The 19,005-nt window shown below is 43.9% G+C and overlaps 1 protein-coding gene across 1 annotated transcript in view; it reads right to left on the bottom strand.

Moving 5' to 3' along the window:
• Nucleotides 1–19,005, bottom strand: part of Sumf1 (sulfatase modifying factor 1) — an 82,268-nt gene that overhangs the window by 44,949 nt on the left and 18,314 nt on the right. Inside the window, exons 4-6 of the mRNA XM_028867565.2 lie at nucleotides 4,792–4,874; nucleotides 2,463–2,585; nucleotides 1,552–1,666 (exon numbers count right to left, since the gene is read on the bottom strand). Of these exons, the coding sequence (XP_028723398.1) occupies nucleotides 1,552–1,666; nucleotides 2,463–2,585; nucleotides 4,792–4,874 (321 nt within the window). The remainder of the gene's footprint in view (nucleotides 1–1,551; nucleotides 1,667–2,462; nucleotides 2,586–4,791; nucleotides 4,875–19,005) is intronic.

Raw genomic sequence — 19,005 nt, 5'->3', positions numbered from 1 at the left:
CAGTTGCTATCTCTGTGCCTCAGAAAGTCACTTGGAAGACAGGGACACCAGTACCTACCTTAAAGAGTTAAATGTTAATTAACACATTACTAATGACAAGATCCATGCATGGTGATGGAGCACTAGGTCTGGCACACTGCAAAGCTGGTGCCACAATCCCCATTAATGCCTATGATGAGTGCAAGGGCAGGGGCCAAAATGCTAACAGGGATAACCTGGGGGAAGAATTCCAGGTCAGTTTCCTTTCTCCTCTGCCCTGGTAGTCTTTCTCTAAATCTCCCATAGTCTGCATAATACAGTCAGAGAGAAAATGCATCCTAAAAGAAACATCTGGTGACTTCTAGCATTGGCCACTCTTGAGGGTCGATAATGTAGTGAGAACAGTGTCAGCTAGAACATCCAGTGATGTCTTTCCCTTTTTTTTTTTTTTTTTTTTTTGAGGGGTGGTTTGTGTTTTTTGCTTCTGTTTTAACTCTGTGTATGTGTGTGTGTGTATATGTGTGTGTGTGTGTGTGGTGTGTGTGTGCATACATGCATACATGCACACACACACACACACAAGGTATTTGTACATGCTCATGGCACAGTGTGTGTGTGGAAACCAAGAGACAACTTTTAAGCGTCTGCTCTCTCCTCCCACTATAAGGGTTCTAGGTGGTGAAGACTCAGGTCACCACACTTGCCAGCAAGTACCTCTACCAACTGAGGAATTTCCCTTGCACTGCTTTTGTGTTCTTAACATGGGGTCTCATATAATTCGAGCTAGCCTAGACCTCACTATGTAGCTAACTTGAACTTCTGATCTTCCTGCCTCAGTCTCCCAACTGCTGGTATTAGAGGCATGTGGTGCAACACCTGGTTCTTTCATCCCATTTCTACAGTGCCTCGATTCCCAGGGACACTCACTGCCCTTCTCTAGAAGAAGCCTGGCTTGTTGTGGAATATTAGTTTAAGATGTGTTACATTCATTTATGCTGTGGAATATCTGTTTAATGATGCGAAGATGTGTTTCATTCTTTTATGTTGCATTTGTTTAACTCTATGAAGCTGTGTTACTTTGCCTGCCTAAAACACCTGATTGGTCTAATAAAGAGTTGAACAGCCAACAGCTAGACAGGAGAGAGAAATAGGCATGGCAGCCTGTAGATTTTAGTTTATTAATACAAATTTAAAGTTTATTTCATTATACTTTATATAGCTGCCAGGCACAGAGAATAAGTAGGAGGAGAAATCTAGGCTTGAGAAAGAGAGCGAGGAGCTAGAAAAGAAGGAAAAGGAGGATGCCAGGGCTAGCCACAGCACCAGCCACAGAGTAAGAAGGGAAGACAGTCATACAGAATTAAGAAAGGTAAAAAGCCGAGAGGCAAAATGCAGTTAAAGAGAAATGGGGTAATTTAAGTTAGGAAAGCTGGCTAGAAACAAGCCAAGCTAAGGCCAGGCATTCAAAAGTAAGAATAACTCACCATGTATTTATTTGGGAGGTGTGTGGCAGGCCCCCAAAGAGTTAAAAAAAAAAAAAACAAAAAACAAAAAACTACACTGGCTACTCACGGGCGCAGTTCCTTGGAAGCCATCCTCCCCGGTGTTGGTCACAGGAAACTCGCCCTGCCAAATGTTGGCATAGTGCTGGCCTTTGGGCTTCAGCTTGTTGCCCCAGGGGAAAAGCCTAGCAGGAGAGACACAGGCATCAACACGGTGCACAAGCTTCTGGACTGCAGTCAAGAGAAAGGATGCAATAGAGGAGAACAAACAATGCACATGTGTTCTGAGGAACTTTTCCTTTAGAAGACATACTCACACATACAGCTGCCAATCAGTTTTCTCAACATTTCCTTATAACAACTCACGTCAAGACACAACAACTGCGGTCTCTCCTCACTAGTGAAAGGGCCTGAGATAAATGACCTGACTGAAAGAAGCCTTCTAGAAATCTGAGAAACGAGGCATCATTCTGGACTTATATGGTAGCATGAGCAGGCACAGCACACCACACTTTAAAAAAAAAATCTTGTCTATTTTAAGGAGCTTTTCCTAGAAGATGTGACCCACACATGAGTTTTCTGTCTTATGGCTGTAGAAGCAGAGAAATAGCACTGCTTCAGAAGACAGCTAAAATAAGAAAATAATAAAAGCAGGGCGGCCTGCCAAGCGGCTCTGAAGAGGGATACACAAGAGGGGATGGACGCCTAGAACTACTCTGGGGCTGCAGAGAGCCCACGTGGCCCCATACCTGGCTTTAGGGACTGTAAAGAGTTGTTGACTCACTCACTAGTGTCACCAAAGGGCCTCACAAGGAAGAAGAAAAGCCAGCAAGAATAAGAGCTGTTATTAATCAACTTTCTGACCGCAGCAAGTTCCACAGAGCTGAAGAGAAGAGGAAAGAGGAGGGTGGGGGAGGGAGAGGGGGTGGAAGAGAATGTCAGCATACTGCTGGACAATACAAGGCCTTCTGATATGAGTACCTGTTGTGCAGGCCTCCTCTACAGCTGTACTCCCACTCTGCCTCCGTGGGCAACCTCTTCCCTGCCCACGTGCAGTAGGCAATGGCATCATTCCAGGAGACATGGAGAACTGGGTGATTTGGCCTAAGGAGGAGCAAGCACAGTTAAAAGAGACAGGGACCTGAACAGAAAACAGGAACTAGATTCAGAAAGTGATCGTAGTCCCCCTCCATCTGGTCATGACTTCAAAGCCTAGCCGTGACACAGCTGTACTGTCCACTGGGGACTTTTGAGGTCTTAGACCCCCTAATGGGTCACAGCTCGTCTTGACACTGCACTCAAGCATTTCTCAGCTCTGCAGCCTTGGATGCTCACAGATTCCATGGGGATGGTGGACACAGGGAAGCTCCACCCCACTGGTTTAGCACTGGAAGTGCCATCTGAAGATGCTTCTGGCTCCCTTAGCATTCCGCAGAACAGTCAGGGGCATCTTAGGGGCATTCTCCCCATCTCAATAGGGCCCACAGAGACTCAGCTCCATAGGCTGTACACACCTCAGCGCTCCATGAGAATTGGGCCAGAACTTTGTTGGATGTAGTTTTGGCATCCACTCCCTTGCTCAAGTGTGGGTTGCTAACAGACATTCTACATGACAAACTCTTACCTCAGCCTGTTTCCAGACACCTGACTTTAAACTTCGCATCTTTCTGCTATCCTACTAAGTAAGGATCAACCAGCACGATTAGCCTCACTCTAACACAGTGGTTCTCAACCTGTGTGTCCCAACCCCCTTGAGAGTCAAACAACCCTTTCACAGGGGTTGCATATCAGATATCTGGCATATCAGATATTTATACTTAAGTTCATAACAGTAACAAAATTACAATTATGAAGCATCAATGAAAATAATTTTATGGCTGGGGGTCATCAAAACATGAAGACTGTATATAGGGTCACAGCATTAGTAAGGTTGAGAACCACTGTTCTAGCAGATCCCAAGTCAGCCTTTCCTGAGAGGATAGGGGAAGTCAATGGAACTGAAATCACCGGTCACTTTTTTTTTTTCTTTCTTTTTTTTTTTTTTTTTTTTTGGTTTTTCTTGAGACAGGGTTTCTCTGTGTAGCTTTGCGCCTCTCCTGGAACTCACTTGGTAGCCCAGGTTGGCCTTGAACTCACAGAGATCCGCCTGGTTCTGCCTCCCAAGTGCTGGGATTAAAGGCGTGCGCCACCACCGCCCGGCCCGGTCACTTTTTTTTAAGTGAACTAGACTGGCCCACTCCACTCCTCATGAGTATCTGAATTCCTACCAGGACATTCATTAATTTTCTCAACAAATGTGCCTAAGTAGCTCAGCATCTAGTATATAAATTTAAAAATACATTCCAGTATGGGGGTGCAGCACAATAGTAGAACTCAAGGCCTTGGGTTCAATTCTCAGCACCACAAACTGAAAATGCATCCTCCTTCAGGTTTTCTTCTATTAGCTTGATGATCAACTTTGGATTTGGGAAAGAAGATACAAATTGGGAGAAGTCCAGTTCTCCCCAGGTCCCCAAGGATCCTACAGCTTTCTACCTCAGTGTCTATTTCTAGAGGAAGCCAGCTCAGACTGAAAAGTTTGCTATCTGTCAAGGGGCTGTCACTGAAGTTGAACTTCATATACTCCCCACCTCCTGACTATAAGGGCAATAACCCGGAATGTGGTTGAAAATTAAGGCCTAAAACGCCATGTGAAGAATGGGGTTAGGAGGGCACAGTTCCCGGACTGTTGGGAAGCTGAGACATAATCGAAACCCCTCTTCATCTCCAGGGTTTAACATGCGTTTCTATTTTTGCTTAAGATAATTACCTCCTTGTCACCCTAGAGACCTGCTGACCGACTTGCCACTCTGTTTTTTTTTTTTTTTAGTCAGATTGTGGCTTCTAAGTATGTCATTGCAGGACTAAAGAGCACACAGATCCTATACCCAAGGCCTCCTGGCAGGACACAACTACTTATCCATAAGACAGTTCTTCTCCCACATAAAGACTCATTCATGGATAGACTGTTTTGAGTAAACATGTCATGAGATTTGTGATGGCCTGTACAAAGGGAAGAAATCTGTGACAAGACACTCTGTCAAGACAAATGAAGCAAGAAAGAGGCCATTTATTCAAAGCCTTCTGTAACTAGACACAGCGGCCAGGTCTTTACATACAGTATCTCCTACCAACCACTTTCCTCCCCAGGAGCGGTTGGCCACTCTTACCATTCACTTTACGTGTGAAGACAGCTGCTGAGTTTTGCAAGAGCACAAGGATTTTTTTTTTTTTTAAATGAACCACATCAACTGGGCATGACCAGACTCACCTGTGCAGAATACTGGAGTCTGGGCCCTCTGGGTGCCTCCAGTTAGCGCCTTTGACAGGTAACCACCATGGAGCAGCTGCAACCTCAAAGCAACCGAGAACAGGCCCTGTCAGCTACTGTAACTCCAGAAAAACACTGAACTTACATACATAGCCTAAAAATCTCACTTAAAGTCATGATGTCTATTTGGGTTCAAAAACATAGCCTTTACAGAATATCAGGACAATAATCTTACATGTAAATACATCTTTAAAACAAAAAAACTATTAATTCATACCATAAGGCACAAGTGACTCAACAGATGCATGTGTAGGTTAAGTGTTGCATAGCTCCAGGAATTTAAGGTTGCCCTGCCCAATAATCCTCTATAATCTGTGACAAGTGGGAGATAGGAAGCATGGTACATCTCCCTCTTAAAAGACGGGGAGGTTCTGGGCCACCACCTGGGGCTGTGTTGGTGTCTGAAGGCCACACTGTCACTGGAGCCATACCAATCAGAGCGGTCTGGCCAAGGCAACATCCAAGCCCGGGAAGCTGATGAGGACCATGTCTGCGGTCCATGGTGCCACCAAAGGCCACACGGATGCCCAGAGTCTAGTTCACAACTTGTGGCCATGTTGGCACTGGAGGGCCATGCTGGCACGAGGGCCACACCAATGAGTGATCCCTGCTGCCAACTGGGAACACAGGTGTCGTCTGGGCCATGGCTGCTGCCAAGGGCCATTTCTGGGTCCATGGACCTACCACAGCCCCAGGGTCTCTGATGTTTTGCCCATGGTGCCACCAAAGGCTGTCACATGGATGCCCAGGGTCTAGGCCACCTCCTGTGGCCATGTTGGTGTCTGGGGGCTGTGCTATAGCTGGGGCCTGGTGTCACCTGGGCCTGGGCTGCTGCCAAGGACCATGTCTGGGTCTGTAGCCTTACTGCAGCCGGGGTCTGTGTTGACGTCTGGGCTCCTGATACCATCGAAGGCAATGCCAATGCCAGGGGTCTGGGCCACCATCTGGGGCCATGTTGGTGTCTGAGGGCCTTGCTGCCACCAGGGCCATGCCAATCTGAGTAGCCTATGCTGCCACCTGGGGCCATGGTGACATCCAAGCCCAAGCAGCTGATAAGGACCATGTCTGGGTTTCTGGTCCTACCATATCCAGGATCTATGTTGATGTCCATGGCCCATGGCACCACCAAAGGCCACACGGATACCTAGGATCTGAGCCACAACCTGTGGCTATGTTGCAGCCAGGACCATACCAATCTGAGTGGCCCCTGCTGCCACCTGGGGCCATGGGTGTCACCATGGGGCTGGGCTTGGGCTACTGCCATGGGCCATGTCTAGGTCCATGGCCCAACAGCAGCCAGGGTCTGGGCTGATGTCCATAGCTCATGTTACCACAGGGGGTCATAGGAACCATGTGTGTTGAAATCCAAGGGCCTTGCTGAGCCCGCCCTGTCCCTCACGGGCCCTAAGACAGCTGACTCTGCCCCTTGCTGGACACTGCAGCAGGAGAGCTGGTCCCTCCCCGCATGATAGAGTTGATGCCTGCACTCAGGAGAGATGACCCTACTCCTTACCACAGGCATAGGAGAGCTGGCCCTAATGGCATGGGCCTAGGAGAGCTAGCTCCGCCCCTCACCTGGGGGAGCAGTCCCAGTGGCCCAGACTGACCAGCTCAGCTACCACTCAGACCCACATCCTAGGTCTTGGGCTGACCTACCCTAAAAACTGTCCTATCTATGACCTGCTGGAGTGCACGAAGGGACTGGTCCTGCAGAAGGATAGCCTCCGGATCTCCATGTCTCAGGGCAGGATACCCGAGAGGGTTTCAGTGAGGGCTCAGTGGTGTGCCAGAGGCCTTGAACCAGACCAATGACTCATTGCAATGAACATTTCGCAGGTGGAGCTGATTGGATAAAGGGTACTCTGAGTGACACACTGCAGCTCCCGATGCCACTAGGATGAATGAAGAGGTGTTGGAAAGATGGAGGAATGAGGTGGGTTTTGTTTTGTTTTTAATTAACTTTGGGGGAGGCATGATACAGGGGTGCAGGGCAAATATGGAAGGACTGAGAGGTGAGTGGGATTACAGTGCATGATGTGAATTTCCAAAGAGTTCAAGAAAGATATCTTTATATATATATAAAGAAAGATGGGGAAAGAGTTAATCTTCACGTTAAACATGAGGTTGAAGGTAATCCAAAATGACCAAAGATCAAGTGGAAACACACAGGGAAAAACAATGAACTATGTTTAAAAGATCATGGTTCAACCTGCAGCCTGACATCAGCTGGGTAAGTTCATGATGATTCCTGACAGCCTTCATCTGTGAACCGGGATCAAGATCCAGCCTCAACTAATGCAGACAGCAAAGGAGGACAAATCAGGCAAGATTGCAAAGCACTGAGGAAATCGTTACTAGAACCTTAACAACCTTTTTACTGTTCTATTAATCGTGTTCACCAGAGTAATGAAAGTGAGGAGGGGTCCCCACTGAGTGACTAGTTAGGACCCAAAGCTTTAATGCCAATCAAAATTAGCTTTGGATTATGGCTCTGCTATTTACAGTATTTAACCTCTCCAGGCCCGCTTGCTTATTTGTAAATAGAGTCAGTATCTCTTTTAGAGTAAAGAATTATGGCAAAATGGGCTTAAGGCTCTGCGCTTAGCAACTTAGGGTAATGAGTGAGCAAGCAGTGGGGAAAGGGATCCAGTCTCACTGGGCACAGCCCATGACAAGCAGTTACAAGGAGAGCCATATAAGTCAATCACTACTGCTAACAGTGAAGACCAGAAACTTAGGAATGATTCTTCTAACAAACTAGAGCAGACTCATGTTTAGCCCCATGACAATCCTATTCTCAACATCCTGCATCCCTGTGAGCTTGGTGCGGTGGAAGTGACAGGAACTGTGTCCCTGCTGACAGTGAAAGCTGTCACTGTGAACATCAAGATTACTCTCATTCATTTTTTTTTTCACATTAGCACAATCAAAACATTTACGGTATCTCCACAACAATCTGATGAAAAAAGACATTTACTTTAAACACTGTAAAAGAAAAGTTATTTTGTCCTTCAACATACTGCAAGGCATTCAATTTTGCAGCACGCAGGAGCTGAAAGCATGGCTTCCTTCTGCTTCATCTGCAGCTAACCTGGGATTGTTCTGTGTGGTGCCAGTGACAGGCAATTCACTTCGCATCAAGGGATGATGTGCACAGAAAGCTCAGGTCATCCCACTCTTGGATTTCAGGAAGATAATCACATGACTCAACCTGCCCAACTCTACTCCGAGCACAAAGCTCTGCTAATAGAAGCCTCCAACCCTTAAATTAGAAAAAGAAAAAAACAAAATATATCAAATCTGGGTGGTGGATACTGGGACACCTTTGTTTTTTCTCATGCCATTTTTATTTTGAAATATTTCTTCACCTTTAGCAATGAAAAAGAATACAGTATCTGTTTTTATCCATTCTGCCTACTAATGGGCATTTCGGCATTTCCAGTTTGGAGCTACAATAAACAATCATTGGAATATTCTTCAAAGAGCTTGTGGCTTTGGGTAATACCCACTTCTGCGCACTGTACATTGTGGAAAGGGCTGCAGGTTACACATACCCCAGCTTTAGAAGAGACAGCAAATGCAATGTTAGGAGAAGAAGCTCCCCAAGGTCCCCAACCATTCTTCCAAGGAGACTATCCATGGAGTTGGGTTCTCCACAGGATTCTCAAGGGCTGCAGCAGCAGTGGCCTGCCTGTCCTTTCATTAGCCCTAGCTTTTCCTGGAATTCAACTGGCTACAGATACTTACAGAGGACCCACTAAGTGACAGGCACCAAGCCTAATTCCCAGAGAGGATCTCCAAGTTCCAGTGAGGCAAGACAGAACAACCGGAAAGAGTAAAAAGATGTGAGAAAGCAAAGAAGCCTCCTTGCCTTGGAATCGACTTTGCCCTTCTTACTGAGTCAAAAACAAAAGACAAACAAACAAAAAACCCACAACCGATATTGCCAAAACTGCCTCGAGGGCCAACGCAGGTTCTAAAGATATGGCAAAGATGCTAAAAGCTACCAATGAACCCTGCTTACCTAGGACCAGAACCATTGTAACCTTGAGTTATACCATATTAGCACTCCTTTCTCATGCCTGCATCTATGCTGTAAACCTGATAAAAACCACCCTACATTTTCAAAAGAAAAGTCTTTAAGAAAAAATGAGTAAACCAACTCATACGTTTTTATTTGGATTTTGAGTTTTGCTTAAACTTTGTTATAAATTACTTCTGCTGTGGAATGTAACTTAGAAAACACCTCAGGCTGGTGGCGGTGTTGGGACACTACTGTCACCAGGAATTTTCAGAGTACAGTTTAAGATAGTTGGTATATTGACAGGTTTTTTAAATTATTTATTTTAGCCAGGCAGTGGTGGCAGAAGCAGGCAGATCTCTGTGAGTTCAAGGCCAGCCTGGTCTACACAGTGAGACAGGCTCCAAAGCTACACAGAGAAACCCTGTCTTGAAAAACAAAAAAGAAAAAAGAAAACAAAAACAAAAAATATTTATTTTATACATAATAATTATTTCATTAAAAAATGAGGGGCAAAGTACAAACTGAGTCACCTCACCTTCTCTCCAGTATGCTTCTGAAACTCAAACTCACATCCAGATATACACACATCAGTAGCACAGTTCCTGACTTCCCTTCCCATTCTCTTTCTCTGCTTTTGACTTTTTTCTTTTCTTCAGTTTCACAATACTCTAGCACACCACCCCAAATGAACAAGTTTCAAGGTCCTGGAGCTATACAATGATCAGCTTCACTGATGTCCACAGAGAAACAAAAGAACCTTATGCAGGGCGTAAGGAAGGGGACACTGTGACCACAAGTCTTTGATCAAAGACCACAGACTCCTGTTTAACCCAAAACCACAAGATCTGAATGCAAAGATATTTGCAGACTATACAGAACACAAGCAAAAAATGCACAGATACATGTGGACTCACAGAACCCTGCTTCTAAATAAAAAAACTACACAACTACCCAGCTGTCCTACACTTAGTTATCAAAACTTACCTAAACATGGAAATAGATTATGTATTGTTATAAAAGGAACCTATAGAGTGTAGGTCTGACTTTGTTTCCATAAAATATTTGCATAAAAATGTATGTTGGCATAGCTAGAAGTAATAAAAAAAAAAAAAAACTCCAGGAAAATATACATACACTTAACAGGGTGAAGGACTGGAAGAGTTGTACACTGTTTTAGAATGAGCATGCATTATAAAACATGCTTTATCAGCCTCGGCACTCTGGACATTCTCTAGGCCATATAATTAATTCCATCTTGGTTAGGGCCTCCTGTATGAGGTAGAATGTGTGGCAGCATATCTGTCCTCTACCTACTACACACCAGCTACATATCAACTGTAGCAAACAAAAAAAAAAAAAAAAAAGAATCAAGACATTGCCACATGTTCCCGCAAAGAGCAAACTGTCCACTGTAGCGACAATCAGGAAAAGCATTATTGAAGTGTTAATATATACTTCACACTGGCACAGTGATAGGAGCACCTGACTCTATCTAGCAGGAACAAGCTACCTGAGTTTGAAAACAGCACTACATACTATGAGACATAAGTGCTCAAACTCTCTACCCTCTCTAGGCCCTGGTTTACTCATTTGTGAAGTGGAGATAAAAATCCCCTGTGTTCCCCACAGTTGGCAGAAGGATTATATAACAAAATACATAGACAAGCACTAGGATAAGGAGTAAAAAATCACCCACGTGTCAATTACTAGTCTTACTATTATTTATTCATGTTAATGCATGTTACAAAATCATCTTAAATCACCTTCCATAGAACACATATTCCAATTAGTAAAAACCTACTCTCCAGTCTGGGCCTCATCCACCTATCAGATCACCTCTTCAGAATACTCACAGGCTGTGAGAAGTGCCCAAGGGCTATAAAGTCAAGGAACAGCATGTGTCGAATGGAAATATTCTCAAGAAGAGTATGTAATGACATTCTTTCATCACAGGCTTGCTTCGAGAACCATCTACACATAAGCCAGCCTGTTCCTTTGCAGCAAGATGCACCATGGATGTGATAAACAGGAGGATGACCTCCAAACCAGACAAAGCCTCAGCACTGATAAGGACACTAATGGCATGCCAGCCTGTGAGACCGACTATGGTCACCACTGTGATCAGTCAGATGCAGAGTCAAAATCTCCAAATGACACAAGAAACTGAAGTCACCCCACGATAATTATGAAATCAGGTGTGGCCTTGTCATCCTGGCCAACTTGTTCTGGATGAGCCAAGATATTTTCTGACTAAACTCATGGCACACTCCACCCAATTTCATGGATACCTTCTTCTTGCAAATGACAGTATTTTTTTAAGATTTTTAAAATACATTTTTATATGTATGTTTTAAAAAAAATCACATCATGCACCCCAATCACACTTACCTCCCAGTCCTCCTAGGTCTGCCCCATTGCCCACCCCTTTGGCCGCCCCCACAAGAAGAAGAGGAGAAGGAGAAGAAGAAACAAGTCCAATTTGTGTTGCCCACAGAACCACTAGAGCATGTTCAAACTCCCAGTGGCCAGTCCTTTAAAGAAAACTGAGTCCAGCCGGGCGGTGGTGGTGCACGCCTTTAATCCCAGCACTGGGGAGGCAGAGCCAGGCGGATCTCTGTGAGTTCAAGGCCAGCCTGGGCTACCAAGTGAGTTCCAGGAAAGGTGCAAAGCTACACAGAGAAACTCTGTCTTGAAAAAAAAAAAAAAGAAAGAAAGAAAGAAAAAAGAAAACTGAGTCCTTCCCCACCCCTATCTACCTCTCGATTTATTGTGGAGAACTACACTTCAGCATCCTTATCACAATTTTTAAAAGTTCTCTTCAATGGCTTCCTATCTAGGCTGTTACTTTTTTGGAGATGGGGGAGGGGGGTTGTCACAGAATCCTTCTATGCCCCTCTTTCTCAACTGTGAGTCTGCAGTCATCCATACCACCGCAAAGGCAGCTTCCTTGCCCTTTACAGTCAGCAGGTATTGCACCAATCTTATAATAAAAACCCAGAGCCAGATACTGGGGTAAATGCTGAAAGATCAGAGGCAACAAGCCACAGCCACTTCTCACCCCATCAACTCCTCAGCCAAAAGGGGAAGAGCCTAGCTCCACAAATCCTCAGACTGAATGTCCCTGGGTCCTCAGTGGAAAGGGTGCCGAATTCCTGTCTCCTTCTACCTTAAATTCCTTTCTCTATCCAGCCATATCACTTCCTGTCTCAACCTTCCTAGTGCTGAGGTTAAAGGTATGTGACTCCCAAGCACTGGGATTAAAAAATGTGTGCCACCACTGCCTGACTCTTTCTCTTTTAGACTGAATTAATTTCCTGTAGTCTAGAGTGGCTTTGAACTCCAGACGGATCTCTGCCTCCGAGTGCTAGGATTAAAGGTGTGTGCCATCATTGCCTGGCCTCTAAATTTAATCTAGTGGCTGGCTCAGTCCTCTGATCTGTAGGCAAATTTTATTTGTTAGAGTACAAACAAAATATCACCACAAGCAGAAGCATGGATCATGGACTTCCAGATAGTTTCTGGTGACAGAGTGGACCATGGACATCAATACAAGCCCTGCCTGCATTAGGACCATGGACCCAGACATGGCCCTCAGTGGCAGCATGGGCCACGGACATCAACATAGCTTCAGGTGTCAGCCAAGACCATGCATCATGGCCTTTGGTGGTAACATGAGCCACGGACATCATCAACATGTCGATTTTTTTTTTTAATCTGTATGAGTGTTTTCCTGCATGTATGTCTATACACATGTGTGTGTCTGGTACCTGAGGAGGCCAGAGTGAGTGAGCATCATATCCCTGAGACCGATGTTACAGATAGTTGTGAGCCTCCATGTGGGTGCTAGGAATCAAACGTGGGGCCTCTGGAAGAGAAACCAGTGCTCTTAAACACTAAGCCATCTCTTCAGTCCCAAACGTCAGGGTTACTAATTCAATGTTTTAAAAAAATTTGTCCTTGAACTTCTGGCTCTGCCTTGAAAATAAATGCTATTTTATCACATCTAGGAGCCTTTATGAAATAAAAACAACAACTTTTATGAACAAACACACTTGGGGAGTTATCCAGGATTATATGCAAATGATCCTACCCTTAGCACAGTTCTTTACTGGGTGTTTTGTTTACTGAGTAAAAACAGCAATGTGGAGAGGCTGGCATAAAAAACATAAAAACCACCTCATCCTAAGACAAGAAAGTCTCAGTTGGATGTGGTTGTCCACCTACACATTCTCTGCTCAACCAAGACAACCTGAAGTTTTAGCACTGCTTTATATTCGAGAGAAAGGACTTTAAACATGACCTATTTCTACTCAGCCATCTCCATAGCAACTGCCTTGGGTTTAAGTTGAAACAGCTGTACCAGCCTGCCAGTGGCCAATGGCAATGTAAACAGAATCCATGTGAGTCTCATGTCCCCTTGAGAAATGGACTTCAGAAAGCAAAGACATGGTTTCCCACCTCTCCCGTGGGACATAGCCAGAACTGTAGTAAGAACTTGAAAAGAAAAGGAGGGGAAAACAGCAAAAGTGCCTTTCTTCTTGCCAGAGGTGGTAAATTATGCTTCTTATACACACACCGCAGCCCAGAATAAAACCCACACAGAAAAAGATGGAATACTGTGTAATTAAGCATATTCAAGTCTAAAGATGTCAAGTTCACAATTTTACAACTTCTCTCTCAAAAACTAAATGCATTTAGACAAGCAGATTAAAAAGACAGAGGTTTCTTGAGATGTAGTATAAACATGACAGCTATCCTTACAAAAACAGCCAGGGAGAATTTTTTCAACTGGCACCAGTGAACAATGAGAAATTGCAGCTCTATTCAAATTCACAAAGTATAAATAAAACTGAAAGAGAATCTAACAACTGGAAGAATCAAATGGAAGAGAGATCACGGTGACTGAAATGTCTCTAGATTCAGCAACATGTACAAATTCATCAGAACAGGCTCTAGTAATGGGTGGAAACAAAATCATCATCACAACAGAAAGGTAGTCAGGTCAGATGGATGACTTCTAATTAAATCCTGAGTCAGGTACCTTGATGACTTAATAGGCTGAATGCAAGAGAACAATGCTTGCTTTTTCAAACAGGACACAAATATTTTTGAAACGTAGGGTGAAACTAAAAAATTTTCAAGACATTTTGCTTCAGTTCTTAGTGAAATTTCCTGTCCTGGAACATTATACTCACAATTAGCATACACAACATTTCAGGTCTTCCCAGAAGACTGGAAACAGTTGCAGGGTTGGACATTCTAGGCAATCAGTAAGAATGGCCCAAGGGATACACACATCCAATGAAAGCTGAAACTTGATCAATTTTACTCATTTTCAGTTGAAACATAGATAGACATAGGGAATGATACTGATTTGGGTATTTTCTTAAAAGGAATAAGAAAAAAGACATACTGTTAAAAAAAAACTTCAACTTTGACAGAGGGTGCAATATGTCCCATCTTTACATAATGTGATAGTACTCAGCAAAATCCTATATCACATTACACATACAGCAAGTAGATTTAATCACTTACTGTATGCCTACATATGGTAGTTTGAATGAGAATGACCCCACAAGCATATATATTTGAATTTCTGCTCCCCACTTGGTGGAACTATTTAGGAAGAATTGGGTGGTGTGGCCTGGTTGGAGGAAGTGTGTCACTGGGGGTGGGCTTTGAGGTTTCAAAAGTCAATGCCATTCACAGTTAGAGTTCCCCACCACCACCAACTCATTCTCTCGCTCTCTGCCTCCTACTTGCAAATGACAAGCTCTCAGCTACTGTTCCAGTGCCCTGCCTGCCTGCATTCCTGCCAGCTGCCATGCTCCCTACTATGATGATCATGAACTCACCCTCTGAAACTATAAGCCCCAATAAACTCTTTCTTCTCTAAGTAGCATCAGTCATTGGGTCTTACCACAGCAATAGACAAGTAATTAAGACATCGTATGACCATAACACAGAAATTAATTCTATGTGGAGGGCTGTGGGTGCAGCTCCATGGTAGAGAACTTGTATAGTGTGTATATGACTCTGGCTTCAAACATCAACCCTGGAAAATAATCATCTTCAGAAAAGATGCTTGAAGGATATTTTGAAAATTCTATCTACTGAAATATCAGCTCTCACACTCTTGTAATTGCTTTTGTTCTTTTACAGTGCTGAGATCAAATTCAGTGACATATTGCACTACCACTGAGTTATATCTTCAACTCATGTTTTTAGATAGGGCCTTGCTATATAGCTCAGGCTGGCCTTGAACTTGTGATCCTTCCTCTGCCTCCTGAATGCTGACATTACAGGTGTGCAACAGCCCATTGTAATTTCTTATTTGTACATATTGATTTCTCTCTCTTTTTTTTTTTTCTGAGATAAGGTTTCTCTGTGTAGCCTTGGCTGTCCTGGAACTCGCTCTGTAGACCAGGCTGGTCTCAAACTCAGAGATCCACTCACCTCTGCCTCCCAAATATTGGGATTAAAGGCATGCACCACCACCACCTGGTACATATGGATTTCTTAAAGCTGGGTATCCCTGGGCATGAGTAATCTACTGTATGTAATCTACCTTGTTTCTATAAGGGGGTTGATGATATAAAGACCAACATTCAATTGGGGAAAGGAAGCTAGACTCATTCTTTTCCTTGATCCAAGTTGAACCTTAACAGACCCATGTCAGGGCTGGAGATGGCACAAGAGGACCCAGATTCAATTCCCAGAACACACATGGCAGTTCATAACTGCCTGTAACTACAGTGTCAGGGGATCTAACACCTTCACACATACATACATGCAGGCAAAACACAAATGCACATGAAATAAAAATAAACAAATTATTTTTTAAAAAGATCTATGCCTTGAAAGTAAATGGAAGTGCATGTTAAACAGGATTGTGTGACCCCAGCTTACCTCATACATCCTCATACTGATCAAGTGTCTTGGAACAGGTTGGAGGAAAGCAACTGTGCCCTGTTATCCTATTATATTAAGTTCTCCCCTTCCAAGGTTATCACAGTTTACTTCCTGAGCCCACGCCACACACTGACTCCTAAGACAAGCAAACAACTCTTCTTTTCAATGAAAGCACAAACGACAGAAGCACTTTATCTTATCCAATCATCCAGCCCTAGACTGCCCTTTCCAAATAACTGCAGCTCTAAACTCACTTCAAACCTTAAGGACCAGGCCAGCATCTCTCACCAAGGAAGAGCTGCCTTTGCACCCAGAGAGATAGGTCATACTAAGTCTGAACTCTGCTCTTTCAAAAACTAAGTGCTCCAACACAATACATAAATGATAAGCTTTCATTCTGCCAGATATGTATTAAGTACTTATTAAGTGACAGTCACTGAACTAGGAATACAGCAGTAAATACACAATGCAAAGCCAGGCATGGTGGTGCACACCTTTAACCCCAACACTCAGAAGGCAGAGCCAGGCAGATCTCTGAGTTTGAAGCTAGCCTGGCCTACAGAGTGAGTTCCAGGAGAGTCGGGGATATACAGAGAGACCCTATCTCAAAAAAGGAGAAAACAAAACAAACAAAAGAAAAACCACAAGACATTTGACCCACCTTAAAATGAAATCTAGCAAAGGGAAACAATCCTGAAATACCTATACAATCATGATGATAAGTGAGGTGAACAGTTGTTGTGCAATATTATTTTCAGGTGTGTTACATTTGTTTCTGCTGTTTTAATGATGCAAAGATGTGTTGCATTCTTTTATGTTGCATTTGTTTAACTCTGTGAAGCTGTGTTACTTTGCCTGTCTAAAACACCCGATTGGTCTAACAAAGAGCTGAACGGCCAATAGCAAGGCAGAAGAAAGGATAGGTGGGGCTGGCAGGCAGAGAATAAATAGGAGAAGTCTGGGAAGAAAGGACCAAGGAATGAGAGAAGGAGCAAGAAAAGAAGGGGCCAGCCACCTAGCTACACAGTCAGACACGGAATAAGAAGGAAAGAAAAGATATACAGAAATATAGAAAGGTAAAAGCCCAGAGGCAAAAGATAGATAGGATAATTTAAGTTAAGAAGAGCTGGCTAGAAATAAACCAAGCTAAGGCCGGGCATTCATAAGTAAGAATAAGATTTCATGTGTGATTTTCTTTTGGGGGGTGGGGAGCTGAGTGGTCAGCTGCCAAAAGAGCAAAGAGTAAAGAGTAAAAACAACCAACCACAAGCAGTACAGAGGAAGGGCACAAGAAGTCACAAGAACACCTAACAGACAGGGAGCACGTCAGCATGGAATGTGGATGAGAGAGGGTGGTGTCCAATGAACCTCCCAGAGGGAGCACTGCCGAGAGCTGACCACAGAGATGAAGGTGGGCAGTCAAAGCAGGTGGGCACAGCAGCCCCTCGCTAAGTGCACTGCCTGAGCTGTTCCCGAAATCAGTTCCCCTCAACCTGCAGGGGTCCCCTGAAACATTCTCTCACCCAGACTTTCCAGGATCAACAACTGTGGGGAAAATCCCTCAAAATCCGGCAGGCATTGCTGGAAAAGCACAGAAGGCAATCTGAGAAAAGCAGCCAGAACTGGAAGGAACTGTGCCCACTACAGCGACCTGTGAGTGTGAGCAACCCACAATCAGAGTGTGGACGGACTGGAACGCCTACCCCACAAATGTGACACTGACACACCACGGTGCCCTTCCAGCACAGAATCTCTAAGGAGAACTCCTACAGGGCAAAAATCACCTGACCAAAACAAAATGACAAGAGGGAGAAAGGTCAAGAAGGATGTGAGCAAAGTCACAAAACTACTCTAGACCAGTTGATAATGAACAACAAAATGACTCAAGTTCTAATCCAACCCAATGTTACTGTAAGGAAAAAGAAGAGATGAAGAAACAGGACAGAAATAAATGCAGCCTGGAAGACGTGTACAACCTTTTCCCATGATTCTAACAAAATACTGGCTGCTGGGTAATGCCTAAAGAAAACTAGTTTGGATTGGGAGTGTAGTTCAGCGTCCACAGTATAGAAAGCTCACTCCCCATCCTCACAAAGGAGAAAGGGATGTTTACAGAGTGACGACTCCATTCATGCATGTAATCACACAGGCCAGAGGCCAGGGACTTTCCCACCTGCTCAACATCTTCTTTCGGATCAAGTTTCTCACTGGCTTACCAATTCAGCCAGACGGGCTGGCTAGCAAGCCCAAGAATCCTTCTGCCCGTTTCCCCAGTTCTGGAATTACAGGTATGTACCCCTGAAGCCAGCTTTTTCACATGGGGTCTGGGGACCGAACTCAGGCCTTTGTGCTCACAGGCAAACATTTTACTGACTGGGCCATCTCTCCAGCCCAGGCTTGCTCCTTTATAGCAACTCTTATAAGAAGTCCATCATTCCCTTTGGTAGGCAGTATCCACAGTGACCTAATTACCTCCTAATTTTAAAGGTTAAAGTTTACCTTAATAGTCTACTTAAATTCTACCACTTCTCCACACTACCACATTGCAACTAATCTTCTAGTACAACCACATCTAAACCATAGGAGAATAGCTCTCATGTGCACTCTGGCACATGCTCTAACGCTCTCGCTCTTGCTCTCAAAAAGTCCTAATTCATAAACACACACAAGTGCCAAAGTCAATAAAGCACTAGAAATTAAACAAAAAGTCATTTCACAAATATTACCTCAGAGACCCAACAGGCAAAATGAAGAAAATGTTTAACTTAAGGGAAAATAAGGACAAAGGCAATTCAAAAAATAAGTAATAAACATGGTCAGAAGGTATGGCTCAATAGTACAGTGCCTGCTTAACATGCATAAGAGACTAGGTTTGACCTCATTACCACCCCCAAAAAGTAAAATGATCTTACAAATAAAGGCTCCAAAAGTAGGGCGGGGTGAGTGAAAGCACAGAAAAACACAGTAAAAATTTAAAAAAAAAAAAGTTCTTATATTTAAACCCTAATCCTGAAAATACAAATTGAAAAGGCAAACTTGTACCTGACAATACTGACCCACAATGATTAGCACCACACATACTTTTAGAGCAAACACCACACACTAAAGAGGAAAAAACACTTGAACACTCAGGCAAAAACAATAAGCAGCTTTCAAGGAAAAAAAACTTAAGACTTTCAACAGCAAGGCTTTATTCCAAAAGAAAACAAAATAAAGTG

The sequence above is a fragment of the Peromyscus leucopus genome, chromosome X (genome assembly GCF_004664715.2).
Source record: "Peromyscus leucopus breed LL Stock chromosome X, UCI_PerLeu_2.1, whole genome shotgun sequence".
NCBI classification, from domain to species: domain Eukaryota; kingdom Metazoa; phylum Chordata; class Mammalia; order Rodentia; family Cricetidae; genus Peromyscus; species Peromyscus leucopus.
The sequence above is the reverse complement of the archived record's forward strand: the minus strand, read 5'-3'. Positions and strand labels throughout refer to the sequence as shown.